Genomic DNA, 16,372 nt, shown 5'->3' on the forward strand with positions numbered 1-16,372 from the left:
GTATTTCCCAAGAAAGTGTTAACCCTACTTGGGGTGATGGGTCCTGGGTACCACACTTGGAATGCCCTACCATGCCAGTACTGAGATCAGTGGTACATTTTAAGCATTGTTCTGATTGGAGAATTAGTACCAGTATATCTGTACAATGAGAAGAATTAAAAATAAACAGGTAAAGGTTTTAGAAAGGTTGAAACAAAAAAAAGTGCAATACACGCAACTTAAAACCAGTACGATATCCCATTCTATTACCTTTACAGTCATATTAACTGTAATTCCTAATGGACATTGTACTAACCTAGCACATAATCTGCCCTTTGAAATGGCTTGTCTGTGGTCATACATTCTTTTCTTTGTAAAATATAGTTTAATGTAGACTCATTCTGAGCATTCTGGTATGGTGGGCAAGCTGAATAAATGGCTTGTATGTCTAGGCTTCCCCGTCTATAGATAAAATAGCTTTAAATAGCCACTGCACATACCTATTCAATTTGTGATTACCAGTAATGTATGCATTTAGAGTTTATCCAAGACAGAGACTAATAAAGATTCAAATATGTCCATCTATTCAACCTTGATTCTTAATGCATACCTTTTTGTCTTTGAATAAAGGTTCATGAGTCTCTGTACTTAAAGTTGAAGTCTCATGAAAAAATATTTTTTTCAGAAAATTCTTGTTTGAGAAAAATGTAAGCTAAAATTACATTTTATTATTAAAAAGCTTAATAAATATAAACTTAAACATGAGTTAATATTCGCTTATATTTTAGCTTATATTTTTTCTTTCTGTATTAGTTATGTGTTTTTGTATATGATGATGGGGTTAACTGATATTAATCTATTTGCGTTGTTTGTCAAGACATACAGACAGAACCCCTTTTCTGCTTAAAAAAAGAATCCGGTTGTCATCTAGCTCAATGCAATTGCTAATATTCTTTACTAGACCTGTAGATAAAACGCACTGCGCCTTAATAATTTATGTCTCTACTTCTTAACATTAATCTATATTGATCCATTCTTCTTTTGGTGCTTTTGTGCTCTACATTGATGGGTACATTAATATTTTAGATTACAGGAAGTTTAAGTCTCCTTTTTTCCTTGGCTGATTTATGTATTTGCTTTTGGAATATGGAGCATACACGTCACTGATTTAGTGGATTCTGTTTAATGAAAGAAGCATAATGCAGATATGAGAATTTAATGAGATAATTGTTGTTTATGTATGTTGTGATTGCCTTAACTATTCAAAATGTCATTGTTTAAAAAGATTTGAAACTCAGCAGAAGAGACTTTGCTTAAACATAATTTCTATTTATGTATGTTGCATCCAGAATAACCTCATTACCAAGAAACATATTGTTATAAAGACAATGTTAGTGGTTGGGTTTGTTCCAACTGTCCGCATAAGAAAGAATCACCCATTTGAGAAAAAAGCTAACCCCCTAACTCCAGTTGAGCTTGGAAGTTGGGGAATTACCTCCTGTAATGAATGAAGTAGTGACTTGGGCAGTGCTAAAAAAGCATTTGAAAGCAAAGTCGTTATATGTCCTTGCCTGCAACTGTAGCAGGTGGGGTAATTCTCATTTCAAGGTTATATCAATGAAGAAGCAGAATGCATTTTATATGTACACCAATTTCTTTATTTCCTTTAACCATTTTAGAGGTGTGATTCACTCATGACCGAGAAGACTCTGACGATCGTGTTCTTTAAGAACCTTTTCTGTTCTCACGTGTTTAATTGATGGTCCAAAATGAATTTGTACCCTTCAAGCATTAGTCAGTTGGAATAATTACATCATGGGTGTTCAACCAGACTAGTTACTAAAATATATATGACTTTAAGGCCAATTTATGTCGGAAACAAAAAGCAAGTTGAATTGTGTTGGTTATGTCATAAATCAGTTGTATATAAACCTATGCTCCATTAAAAAAAAAGTGGATAAAACAGAGATACAGGAAAATTGGAACATGCTGATACAAGAACAGGACATGAATAATGGAAAAATTTAAAGCAGACGAAAGTACCTAAGAGTTGTAGTTTGGTGTATGAGCCATGTCTCTCATACATCTCTATATACCCTGTGTATTTACATTCATGCACATTGTCAAAATCCTGGTATTTTAATATTTGTAATCTGCCTCATTGCATCCTTATTAAAACAATGTATAACTTCAGAATAAACACATTTTTGTGGTCTTTTTCACTAAGAAGTCAAGTGGTCACTTGAGGTTAGGTTTAACTTGACTGACCAGACTCGAATGAGTTTCATGCATTCGCATTCCAACACTAACAAAACAACTTGCATGCTCACTAAAATGAAAGTTTCTTGCTAGGATCAGGGCCGGCCCTACAACAGGCGGCACTTCAGAAGGGGCGGCACTTTGCCGCCCCAAGCGTATTTTTTTTGGTTTGTTTTGAAGCGGAGGAGAGAGAGAGGGGCACCGAGTGGTTTTCGCTTACCCGCTCGGCGCCCCTCTCTCTCTCCTCTGCGGCGAGTTTCCCTGTTCGGTCTCGGTGCCGGCTTGTAATGCAGAGCGCCGGAAGTGACGTGAATTTCCGGTGCTCAGCATTACAAGCCGGCACCGTGGCAGCACAGGGAGACTCGCCGCAGGACTGTTTAAGGGTAAGTACCGGTGGTGGGGGGGTAGATAATGCTGCCCCCCCCGGCGTCGGCGGGGGGCGGCATTTTAAACTTCGCCCCAGGCGGCGTTAAGTCTTCGGCCGGCACTGGCTAGGATGTATGAGAGTATGCAACTTATACATTGGTGTGCAATTTCTCTGAGAACTGCTCCATCTCTTTTGATTGGTACACTTAACATATTATTTGTATTACAAACCAACATTATGTGTACACTCAGTGTTCTCTTGCTCTTATTTCTCCTCATTAAGTTTTCTCTCCCTATTAATAAATTGCTGATCGTTTTTGATTGGTTCAGGCAGCCTTTGATGAGCTAGGTCAGTAAAAGGTAGATAACTTCAGGATAGGAAATTAATCAGATAATGCGGATCTCAGCTTCTGTAGGTGACCTTTCAAACTAAATAACTTGTAAATAATTACTCTAACCCAAAAGCATAATGCATATGTAGTTTTAATAAATAATGTTACTTATGTTAAAACTGTGACACAACCGATCCGCTTTAAGTGTAAGCCTGAGACCCTCTAGTTGTTCTTAGACTATAAAATTCTGCTTAAGCTCAGCAAAAAATGAATATTGTGTATGTTATTCTTAGGATCTAAGTATGGCTCTTTCATAAGGGCTGGACGAAGGAACTAAATGCAAGGATTCCGGATCAATAAAAGGAAAAAGGTCTTAGAGCTTGTATTGTAATTGATATACTACTGGGCTATATGACTGTACCATGATCTCAGATGCAGAACAAAAATAGTTTATATGATACAGTGTTTCCATTATTCATTATTCCATTATTCATGAGTTATTATTTTCAAAGCAATTTATAATGATTATTTCACTCTTTAAAACAACTTCTCTATTCTTTTCTTTCACATTTATCACACAAACATTTGGAATGCGTTTACAATGGATCATATCTGTGAAATGTCAGGCTTGGTTTTTGAGACCAATCTGTTTTGAGGTTATCCTGGTAAATGAACCCAGACTATGCAATATCCTGTGCATTGTGTCTGCCGAAATCTAATTATTGTTGATTGAACAGTCAATAGCATTGCAAAAACATTTAACATTGCCATAGACAGATAAACAATGATAACTAGCTCTCAGCAAGTGCGCTAAAATGAACTGATAATCTATGCATAGAGAGATAATTGCGCTAACAACTTTTGTGTTTGGTGAGTAATAGCAGGTTTGCCCCTAATTATCTATGTGGAAGATCCCGTCATATTGGTTTTTGTTAGAATAACTCCGTAACATTCTGTATACAGACATTCTATCCATCATACCCCAGTGTATCCACTGCAAACCAGTGGATACTCTTGGAAGCAATGCACGATTATCTCTTTTGAGGACCTGAGAAGCAACATGACCCCTACTATCAGCATTATGTTATTAAATTTAATAAAATAGTTCTCAAAAAATGATCAAGCAGACCTTACTTATGTTAAAAGTATGTGCACAAAGTGTGCTGGGTCAGTGCAGTTTACGCTTTAGTTCATCTAAACTGTAAACATGTAAAGTTTGTAAATTGTTCAACTGGACCTTTTTATTTTGTTCTATGATAGTAAACCCATTCCTTTCCATAACATCATTTGACTTCCTTCTGAAGTTCAGACGTTTTAAGACCATTGTGTTTTTCCTGCAAGAAAGGGCAAGCTGACCCTTCTTAATTCCTAGTTAACTCTGTAAGAGTTCTTCATTACATCTCTCAGAATTATACAATATGTTGAATTTGGCATACCGTTCAGGGGAAACTCTCGAAAGGGGCTTACGCTTTTTTAATGCATTGAGAAGTTGACAAAAATTGAAAATGGCAACTCAACTGCTAACTCACATTATGTGGACTAAACCATTTAGCCAGTTCAAACAGGAGCTGCTGGGTGGATTTGGCACCTTAACTCACCTTTAAGTGAAAATAACACTAGAAAATAATCTAGTAGCAGCCAAGAGCCATTTGGGTCATCTAGTGTGCCAATTTGTCGACCTGCTGAAAAGTGTGAATCCTTGGTGTAGCCTTATGTTGTTACATCTTCCACTTCTGCTTGATGACCGGTCTACTTTTCTTTAATTTAATGCTGACTAGATCTACAACCTTGTAATAATTATTATCTTATTTTATTTAATTCTACAACCTGCAGTGCCATCTTATGGAGATGTGAAGCATGTGCAAGATATATCTCCTACATAAGAAGTTGAAACCCTTTTGTTTCCTGACCCTTGCTCCTTTTGCTCATAAAGACAGATCCAGCAAGTGATACATTTTATCACTCCTATTCAAAGCCTGCTATAATATCTGCAGGGACCATGTGTTTGCATGTGATATACTTGCCACCAGCACTGGCTCAGTAAGGTGGACAAAGGTCTGTTCAGTGGTGCTTTTCTGGCACGGATTGCCTGCTTCAAGCAGCCAGTCAGTGGCAAAAAATGATGAACAACAGAGAAAAGGCAGACGCACATTTTGTTTTTGAAGAATTCTTATTGACATAGTCCAGAGTTGCAGCATACAGCTCCCTCTGTGGTATCCCTTTTCTCACCAGTCTTTCCTTTTGAAACCCATGGGATCGCATTGTATACATGCTTGTAGAGGGTCTAGCTGAAACTGGAACTCACACGCAAACTAATGCTGGAGCTCTCTAGCGGTGAGTATACTGTACATGTACAGCCGCAAGCAGGACATGTGTTTGGCCAAACACATCTCCTAAAAGTCTAGGGACTGGAGGTGGGGAAAGATGCAAATGCACAGGGGAAATTCTGCTGAATCCCTGAATGCATACGCAAGAGGGAATAAACACTGATTTAAAGGATGTATTCAGCTATCATAGAAACGTAGAATTTGATGGCAGGTAAGAACCCCCTATCAGACCTATCTTGGTCTGGTTCTATAGTGCTAGAAGGCTGTTACACTGATTTACTACTCTTGCAGTAAAGTAGATCTTCATTGCATTACATGGAAGCATCTGACCTGCCAGTTTTAGACAATGACCTCTTGTTTTAACATTTCTACTTCTTTCAGATAAGCTTGGCTCCTGTACTTTGTTAAATCCATTTAAGTGTGCTAGTTAAGTTTTTCTATTAAATCTTCCCTCTCTCTTCTTTCCTCCATGCTATACATATTAAGATCCCTTAATCTTTCATGATTATTTTGTTCCGCAAACCACTTACCATTTGTGTAGCTCTCCTCTGAAATCTGCCCAATGTGTCAAAATCCTTCTGAAGATGGGGTCTCTAGAACTGTATATAATTCTCTAGGAGAGGCCTGACCAGAGATTTGTAAAATCGCCTCCCTCTTCCAGCTACTAATGCCTCTCACTATACAACCCAGCACTTTGCTATACAATTAAGACCTTCTGTAATATCACTAATTAAAATATTAAAACATACAGGTCCCAATACTTATCCCAGAGGTACCCCACTAGTAACAAGTCCTACAACTCTCCTGCCACTCAATCATTGTGTCATTCATTCAAATATTTTTGTATCCAAACCCAAAAGACTGCAATGTATTTATATGTTCTCTATGGGGCACAGTGTCAAATGCCTTACTGAAATCTACAGTATAAGTTAAAGTCCATATGATGGATCAAATGCCCCATTAATCTCTTCCCTAAATTGCTAATTGTTTAAGGCAGCATTTGTAAGTGTAGTTGAGGAAAAGGATGATTTCAGGACAGGAAATTGATTAGATAAAGTTTGAAAAGTAACCTTCATATGATGTGGCCATACAATTTTTGTAGTGTCTTGTTACCTTGCCGGCGGTTCCCGTGCTGCCTCGAGCAGGGGAGCCGAGATGCAGCCCGCACGTTCAGCCCCCTGCTCGTTCCGTTCGCGGGAGACGCGGTGAGGTCCATTCTGCTCCTAGATGGGACGTGCGTCTCAACGTCATGAGACATATTCATATTCATGCCGCGTCTTAAAGGGGTATTTATCTTTTTTCCTCTTTGTGACGGATCGTCCTGTGCCCCAGACTGGACGCCTCCGCCCGTCAGCTCCTTCCCTCTCCCAGTAAGCGGACACGCTGTGGCTGTCCGAAGAAAGCAGTCACAGACCAGCACTTCCCTCAATCATGAGACAGGACTTCATGCTTTGAGGTTAAAACAGAACTCTCTAGCTCTGCAACCTCACCTGGAGACGCAGGTCCCCCGAACAAGTAGAGCCTCCCATTCACCTGGTCCCTGATTCGTTGTTCTATGGTGGGCAGATGTGTACCTTGGTGGGCGCTCCACTTTTATAGGGCCGCTCTCCATCTCACGAGCCGGGCTCGGGTCCTTCTCTAAAAATCCCATACTGGAGTCTCCGATTCGAGGGTCTCGACTCCCCTCCAGGCCCCCCCTTATCCCGGTGACTGTTCAATCCACTCCATCTGTGGATCCGTTTGGCTCTTCCTCGCCAGGGTATAACTTTGTTCTGCGGCTAGTTGCTGTGGTCCTCTCTGGTCTGGAAGGATTAGATCCCACCGCTGCCACCAATGTCACGGAGCTGGCTAGTCCTACCGACTACCTCCGCTGACTTGTGCTCCCTTAGCCTGGGACAACACACTTTCCCCGGTTCCCCAGTCACTAGCCGAGACTCAGTGTAGGGTAAAACCAAACGAAGACTGATTTATTTTGGACACACAGGGCTGGATATATCCATCAAAACACACATTTACATAAAATAAGATATTGGGACACAAACCGCCCCCCTTAATCTGCCTCCCAGAGACAACAGGGGCAGTAGCGAGATTAACAATACAATGGGGGGGGGGACTGATTTATACAACATTAAACTGAAACAATGGCAGTCACTCCCTGGTTGCAGATCCTGGCTGTCTGCTGGAGATAATCCTCTCAGCCAGTGATGAGATGATACTGCTGGGGGTAGTCTGCAAGTATCCCTTGCCTTTATTGCCTTCACTAGCGTTCCTGAAACTTATTTGCCTTTTCGTTGCCTGACCTTTGCTTGAACCTGACCACCCGTTGTTTGCCGCCTGCCTTTACCTGAACTCAGTTTGTACCTGACTACCCGTTGTCTGCCGCCAGCCCTGACCTTTGCTCGTGACCCCGACTATCCGATTGCCTGCTCCTAGTATCATGTGTTTGTTCCTGTATTGCTCGTCATCACCGCTTGGGGGTGCCTTTCCTTGTACTGCAGCGTGGATCCACAGCCTGAACCGCCGTTAGTGACATGTCTCTTTTGCAAATGCATGAGACAATTCTGCAGAATTCCAGCATATTTATTTGACAATTCGCCTACCCCCTAGCTAGTTGTCTTACTGCTAGTCAGCTCCAGCACTAGCTTGGCAAACTCTGCAGGCGGGGGTCTGTTTAAACCTCTGTGGGCATGTGTGGAAAGTGCACCTATTGATTTCAGTGGGAGCTCTTTTTGGCCACTTACTGGCTTCTTCAAGTAACCAATCAGTGGCAAGAATTGTCAGACCACATAGGAGGAGGGCTTCTGAAGCTGCAGGGCTGCAACTTCTGCCTCAAGTAGGTTTTTTCCCCTTTTTTGGAAGCATTCATATTAAAATACCCACATAGTACTTTATTAGGCATTCTTCTTTCGAGGGGCTGTCAGGGACATTTAACCCATAAAATGACCCAATCAGATTGACAATCTCATTGGTTAATATAATGATAATAACCCAATTTCAAGCCTTGTGCCATAATTTATTTGCATTTAAAGCAATCTCCAAACAGAGGTAGTTAGTTTTGACCAGAATATTATCATTGTTATTTCCCGTTGCTTCAGTCTTTGTCCTTAGATCAGATCTCTTGGCAAGTCTCAAATGACTTTTTCTTTAGCACACCTGCTGTATTTTGCTTCCATTGGATGCGCTTGAGCTTCTGTTTTTATGTTTTAAGGCAAGGAGGTCAGGGGAGAAACAGCTGTTCTGCTTTCTCTTGTTATTATTTGGTCTTAGGGGAGTAGTTGTCTGTTCCTTTTCTTACTTAGTTTTTGAGTATTGCTGCCAAGTAGGAGGGACTTCTCACTGCTGTTAAACTTAAAGATGTAGTTTTTTAATGTGCTCCCTCAGTATATTTATTGCTTGCATACAGGCTCGGACTGGTTTTATCAACATTCTTATAGGCGGTTCTACAGTTACATAGTGCTTACGTCATCTGCTGAGTTCTCGAATGCTGGTTGTCTTGAATGAGTTGCATAAGAACCATTATGCAAGTAAATATTAATTAAAAGTGTGTATTACATCAAAACGTTTTTTATTGGACCCAATAGAACCAATCCTTAAATACTCCTTCCTGTAATTCACTTGATGGTTTCAGGGTTTCAGTAATGATTCTGTAAACCCACCAATAATAAACCCAACCCAATAAAAATTTAAGGATGCTTGTGTATACTAGGCCAGAACTAGTTTGTTAGCTCCAAATGTCTGCCTTGTACCCCTTTGTTGCTGATGCCATCGCTACAGTCCTCTCAAGTGTCTAGTTCACTTTAGTGAATAGCCTTTATAATAATTGATTTTCCATATTAAATTTATCAAATATGGGTTCATGAAACTGAAGTTATTCATTTCTGGTTTTGTTGTGACTTGGAATACATCTTGTAGTGTTAATTTTAACAAAATAAAATAAGTCTGTTATCCTTCTTTGCGCCAATGAGCTAGCACACAATTCTATTGTGTTTATTCATGTGGGTTCTTATTTGATGACACTTAATTAGATAGCCCTAATCAAATTGCCTTGTAGGATGGAATCGCTGCTTGTAAATATGATATTCTGTGGTGGTTATGTATACATATAGATAAATAAAAGTGTTCCACTATATATATATACTGGTAATTTAATATATATATATATATATATATATATTAAATTGCCAGTTGAATGTTTTGTATTTGTATGTAATTATATATATGTAATTAATATTTTTATTTTGTGTTGTGTTTTCCTGCTCTGCACAGACGACTCCATCAGCAGTTTGAAAGTTATAAAGAGCAAATTAGAAAGATTGGTGAAGACACACGTCGGTACCCAGGAGAGCACAAGGATGATGCGCCAACATGTGGAATTTGCCACAAAACAAAGTTTGCGGATGGCTGTGGCCATTTATGCTCCTACTGCCGAAGAAAATTTTGTGCCAGATGTGGAGGTCGTGTTTCTCTGCGGTCAAACAATGTAAGTGTACACGAGGTGAGAACCACTGCTTATAAGATGTAATTCTAACAAAGATGGTACCTTACACAGTCTACCAATACTACTTTACACTAAGGGATTATTTAACAAAATGTGAGAAACTATTTAATTGGGAAGAAAGTCTTAAAATAGCTGGTCTATTATTATACGCAGAGATTCTGTTATCTGTATATTACTTAAACTCATGTATTTTTATAGATTATTTTATTTAATCTATCTGTCTATAAAATGTAGGCATTAGAGTGGAGCAGATACACAGGAAAATTTACAACCTAAAATGAGGGGCTTCATTATTTTCTAGGTTTATGGTTTTATGGTTGGTATTTTTAAGGTAAAAATGACTATTTTATATTCTTTTAAATCATCAAAAAAATTATAAATCTTGCAGTAGTACTACACTGATTCAAGATAAAAGGGGGGGCAAAACCAATTCTGTACATATCTGCATATACTGTTATCATATTTTAATTTCTTTTTAGTATTAACATTTTTAACAGTATAACAGTATAACATTTTTTGGTTATTTTCAGAATATGTTATATTGTCTTGCTTCATGGGTCCTTAATATGTGACATAATATAGTACATCACTCTGATCTGTATTTTAACAATGCTATGTAGTGAGCTTGTCTGAAAGCCTCTCATTTAATTTAACTTTGACCTTTTTCAAACCTGTCTGTTAATACATACTTATTATGTCTTTCTTTTCTTCTTCTGTTCTGCTTCCTTGGATGCTTTCCCAAAGGAGGACAAAGTGGTTAGAATCTTTTTTTCTTTTATCTTCTATATAATAGTACAATGCTAGAATATTTTGCAATGCATAACTCGGTGGTGCCATAATGCGTGGGATTCATATTGAATGTATATCTTTTGACAGTTTTGATGCTGATGTTCGTCTTTATAAGCCATTTTGTTAGGCTGCCTAGACTTAAAAGGACGATATCATGAAAAGGCTCTTGCTAGTACTTTAAAAGTAGTGTATTGTACTCAGAATATTTTCAACTGTGATTCTTATCCCAGTGGTTCTGAAAAAAAGGGGTTCTTTTGTGTGTCGGGACACATTGGAAATGCACTTAAAACTCTGAGAAACCTTTTCCAACTCTATTTTTAGTATACACATGACTGTGAATTCTCACATATTTATATGTTTTCAGATTATTTTTAGATAGTGGATATGCATTACACTGCAGTTGCATGTTTACATGCTAACACTTACAAAATATATACTATACCAGACATGTCCTGGCTCGAGGGCCAATTGCGGCCCGCGTTCCGGACTGATAAGGCCCCATAGATAATTTGCCCAAATATAGATCTGTTTTTTTGATATTAAAGGCAGAGTTGATTTGTCATCCAAGTCACAAAATGAAAAGTATGCCGTTTTCATTAAACTTTGCATAAAATAGTTAATTTGCATTTAATTTTAATGGTTCAAAGAATGTCAGGCAAAATGGTCGGCCCTCGCACATGTTCACTTCATCAAATCTGGCACTCTTCGAAAAAAGTTTGGACATGCCTGTACTATACTAAAATGATATAAATAATCTAATATCATAAAAAATATGCTACTCTTGTGGTCCAAAAGCCAATTTGTGTTCTGTATCTGTTTCATTGTAGCTAAAAAATACAGTTTATGGATTTTATGGCTTTTGCACAAGCTTTTGCACAGATAAAATAAGAGCCTAGCAGTTGACATTAACATATAGATTCTTTTAAAAAGATACCAAAACAATATGTTTAAGAAAACAGTTTTGAAAATGTACAATTTTATTAAATCTGACATCTATATAAACTATGTTGCTACAGTTTAAAATGATGTCCCTTTAACATAGGTTAGAAAATTACAGTTGTTTAAGGGGTAGTCATTAAGTAGTCTTTATGCACATTTACTGTGTTGTTCCTATCAGGCAAAACGTACTCTAGTAGTATGCTTATGTAATGAAGGCTATGGTCTAGAGGCCCAAGTTTCAATCATTAAAACAAACTGCACTCGACATGTTTCCATTGTTTATTGTAAAATTCCAAAACCAATTATGGGTAAGACGTATGAATTAAACTCTGCTAAATGTGCCTTTATAACATTCACTGACATTTTTTCTCTGTGTGAATAATAATGAGTAAAAATGAATGCCTTTAATATTGTAGCTGAATGGGTTTTCTTAGTTAAAGAAATTTATTTACCACTTTGGTGTCATGAGTATTGCTCCTCCTTGGCCCAAAAAGGTTAAAATATTTATCATTCTGTCACCGGAAGTATGTATGAAAGAATGAATGCGTATGACATAGATCCTGATCAAAGTATGTATTTTTCCTGACTCAGTGTAAATTAATTAGGTGCACCTTAAAGATAGCTACAGTTTCCTTTCAATTGCCATCCAATCTCTCTCTGTAATGTGTCAGTGACCTCAGTGAAAACACTTCGATCCTGATTGATAGTCACATTGGATTGAAATTGTGAATACCCCTTCATGGCAGACCCTAGAAAGACTAATCCTAAACATCTTGTCATAAACTCAGATACTTACCTTAGGCTTAATAGGGAAATATTGTTACTTTGATGTTATTGGAAGATTGCTGACAAGAGGTAAATTAGGAGCCATTCCACATGTGGCCCCCAGCTGAATAATTAAAACCATTAGGATTTAGTTAGTTAGGTAACCATATATTTCTCTGTACTTTATACTGCACATTAACTGTGTTTTCTTCCATATATGTTTTGATGTGATAATGGGGATTGCATTTACAGTTAGAGCATGTTAGTGTTTTTTTGTAGCTTTGAGATTTATCAAATTGATTATTTTTGCTATGTTTTAATATGGCTCTCCCTAAGCTTCACATTGTTTGCATGTGTTTAATTGGTGTAACCCACACTTCCCACGTAACATTATGTAAATTAGATTCTGGATTTTATTTCTCATTTTTGTGTGTACTTTTGGGCTATATGTAAAGTAATGTTTACAAACTTATTAACTAGATAAATGCCACCTTTTAATTAGTGTGTTATCTGGAATTATATGCTAATTACCTTGCATCAGAAATTTGCAAGATCAGAAAGCACACATTGTGCTGTATATTAGACATGTATGTGTATATGTGTATACAATATTATCTTAGCTCAGTTTAGTTGCTAATGGCTTAGTCTCAGTGGCGTCGCTACAGGGGGGCAAGGTTATTCCTTGCCCCCCCTGTTGTCCCCCCGCCGAATTTGAAACCAAAGCATGGTGCCGTCGCTAGCAGTCCCAGTCAGGTGCTAACGACGGCACCATGCCGTCACTAGCACTATCTTACCTTGATGGAGGTCTGTGGACCTCCATCACCACCTACCCCGGCGATCTGCCCCTCACACTGAAGGGCATCACCGGGGCCACCCGATCTGCCCGGTGACGTCTCGCGCAATGACGCGATGACGTCACCGCGCAACTTTATTAACAACTGACAATTGTCAGTTAAAGAGGTGTGGGGGCATGCTGCTTAGATGCCTGTATCTCAGGCATCTAAGCAGCTACATACCCCCAACATATACTATTGGAAAGGTAATCGCCTCACCTTTCCAACGGTATATAGATTGTAAAAGAATAAAAAATATTAAGTTAAAAAAAATAAAAATTTAAAAAAAATGATTTGGGGGTCTCTTAAGGCAGATAAAAAAAGATCAAAATTGCCTAGAGACCCCCAAATTAAATTATTTAAACATAAAGTAGTTTAACTTAAAAAAAAAGAAAGTTTAAGTATTCTAGCTAAATGATCACTGTGGTAGCCAATGTTACCACAGCGATCATATAGCTATAAAAAGTCACATTCCCTTTTTAAAAATGGCCGATACTAATTTTTAATCCTATGATCCCTTTGATCATGGGGTTAAATTTAGCCAACGGTAGAGGGAGGCAATTTTTGAAATCCTGATGAACTGCAAATATTATTAAAATCAGCCATTTAGCCTGTGCGGTACGTGAGTAACCATCTCATCCCTGGAGCGCCTTGCATTTTTACGGCAAAACTTATTTTTGCTGTAAAAGTGATTTTTTTTTCTCCTTTTACCATCATTTCTTTGGGATTGTAAGGGGAAAGAATGGTGTGTGTGCTTCTGTGAGTAAATGCATGGAAAGAATGGCGTGTGCTTCTGTGAGTGAATGGAGATATGAAAGGCGTGTGAATGGTCAGTAATTAGGGTTAAAGCCTTGATGTGGCGTTACTGCTCACGTAGGAAGTTAAATTATGGCACAAAAAGTACACATTTGCAAAAACGACATCCCTTGGCGCATCAAATGAGGGGCTGCATGTGTTTCTAGTACAAACCTGGAGTGCGCAAGACACAAACGAACATGTCGCTATGGATAGAAAAAACATATTTTCAAGCCAAAGCGACATATTCCATCATTATTTGTGCACTCAACTTTTGTCCTAGAAATACATGTAACCCCTCATTTGAAGCTCCAAGGGGTGTAGTTTCTTAAAATGGATGAATTGTCTGAATGAGGGAGAGCATGAGTTAATATGTGGATGATTTGTCTGAATGAGGGAGAGCATGAGTTAATATGTGGATGATTTGTCTGAATGAGGGAGAGCATGAGTTAATATGTGGATGATTTGTCTGAATGAGGGAGAGCATGAGTTAATATGTGGATGAATTGTCTGAATGAGGGAGAGCATGAGTTCATATGTGGATGAGTTGTCTGAATGAGGGAGAGCATGTGATTGTGTGTATCATAGATGTGTAATTGTGGAAGGGCAAAGATGGCACTAGCAGGATGTTTGAGCCTTGGGGAACAGGATGGCACAGGCAGGGTGTATATGGGACAAAGATGGCAAATCTTATGTGTGTTATCTGGGTGCTGGCCAGGTTCTATGTGGGCAGCGTGGTTGGGGTGTGCAACCTGTGATCTATGCCTGTAATTTAGGGGTTTTAAATATACCTTTAATGCCGTGTTTTTATGTGAATTCCAATTGATCTGTACCTGCAAAGCTGGGTTTTTGTGTTATTCTGTAGATCCATATCTGCTATGCTATGTTTCCATACATTATTTATGTATACCTTAAAATACAGGGTTTGTATGTCTTGTTCAGTTGATTAATACCTGCAATGCTGTTTCCATGTATTGATTTGATCTATACCTGCAATGCTACATTTCATATATTATTATTGGATACCTGCAAATACAGGATTTGTATGTCTGATTCTGTTTATTTGATATATACCTTCAGTGCTGAGATCACAAGTGAATTTCAATTGATCTGTACATGCAAAGCTGGGTTTGTGTGTTAATGTGTTGATCTATACTTGCTATCGGCAGCAGGGTCTAATATTTATATATATATATATATATATATATCGGCAGCAGGGACTAATATTAGGCCCTGAAATCATTTAGTGGAAAAGTTAAGGTATTGTGTTGTTTAAAGGATTTCAAGGATTAGTCGTACTAAATTGTGGCTTCAGGCTTCCCATGTTGAATGATCAAGTATTGTATTGTCCAATAACAAAAGTATCATTCCATAGCACATTACTTTTGGCAATATATATATATATATATATATATATATATATATATGTGTGTGTGTGTGTGTTTTTTCAGTGGTATGATTTAATGGTGGAAATTATTAATGCCCCCCCCAGTTTGACTGTGGTATCTTGTGTGCCCCCCCTATATATTGTTTCTAGAGTCGCCACTGCTTAGTCTTAATCCAACAGTCTGACACTTTGACTAATGAAAGGATTTCATTGTATAGCATTGCAAGTATTATTGCATTGTAGTGTTTTACTAGGAAACGTCACCCAAAGTTTCACATGATTTGACAACAGTGGCAGCCATGATGTCTGCCGATGAAGTAGGTTAATTGACATATCTAGGAACTTCCCAGGAGAAGCTTTCTGGAGCTGGTAATGGCATATTAACTGTCTCTGCCATCAAAAATACAGTAATCGAGTAATAAACTAGACATTATTTAACACTCCTGTGAAATGAACACTTTAACACGGGATTGATTTGATCTTCAGCATTGAATCCATCCCATCTTTTCTTCGATTCAAGCTAATTTAAGTCCCAAGACAGTATTTGCTTAGTGTGGGTTAAAATTAAGGCCACTATCACTTCCTTTGAGTATTTATTAAAAAGTACCTCTCTAAGCAGCTGTTTCATGTGGTCCTGACTGCAGTTTAATAATAATAATAATAATAATAATAATATATATATATATATACATACAAAAGAGCGTACAATTCACAAAAATTGTTAACTAAAATATGGTAAAAATACAAAAATATCATAAAAGTATAAAAACATAATCCTGTCATATCCAGCCATGAGCCTTGGTTATATCAAGCAGCAGCAGCCGCCGCGAAGAAGGGGGAGACCCCCCGCCTCTACTCAGCTGCCGCGAAGAAGAGGGAGACCCCCCGCTTCGGAGCAGCAGCCGCAGCCGCCTCAAGGAAGAGGGAGACTCCCTGCCTCCGCACAGCAGAGGCAGCCGCTGCCACGACGAGGGAGACCGCTTACCTCCACGCTGCGTTCCCAGCAGCTGCAGCCGGGAGACAGGTCCTCTTCTGAAGTCCGGACTCGTTCTTCTTCACGCCACCTAGTGGCGCCGGCAGTTACTACCTCAACTTATATGGGG

General features: G+C 38.5%; 1 protein-coding gene across 1 annotated transcript in view; it reads left to right on the forward strand.

Annotated features, from left to right (window-relative positions):
* Positions 1-16,372, forward strand: part of LOC149302382 (regulating synaptic membrane exocytosis protein 1-like) — a 179,831-nt gene that overhangs the window by 25,511 nt on the left and 137,948 nt on the right. Inside the window, exon 2 of the mRNA XM_089482487.1 lies at positions 9,530-9,743. Within this exon, the coding sequence (XP_089338613.1) occupies positions 9,530-9,743 (214 nt within the window). The remainder of the gene's footprint in view (positions 1-9,529; positions 9,744-16,372) is intronic.

Source organism: Sceloporus occidentalis, unplaced genomic scaffold (genome assembly GCF_023333645.1).
Source record: "Sceloporus occidentalis isolate IW3139 unplaced genomic scaffold, rSceOcc1.0.p SCAF_19, whole genome shotgun sequence".
Lineage (NCBI taxonomy): Eukaryota > Metazoa > Chordata > Lepidosauria > Squamata > Phrynosomatidae > Sceloporus > Sceloporus occidentalis.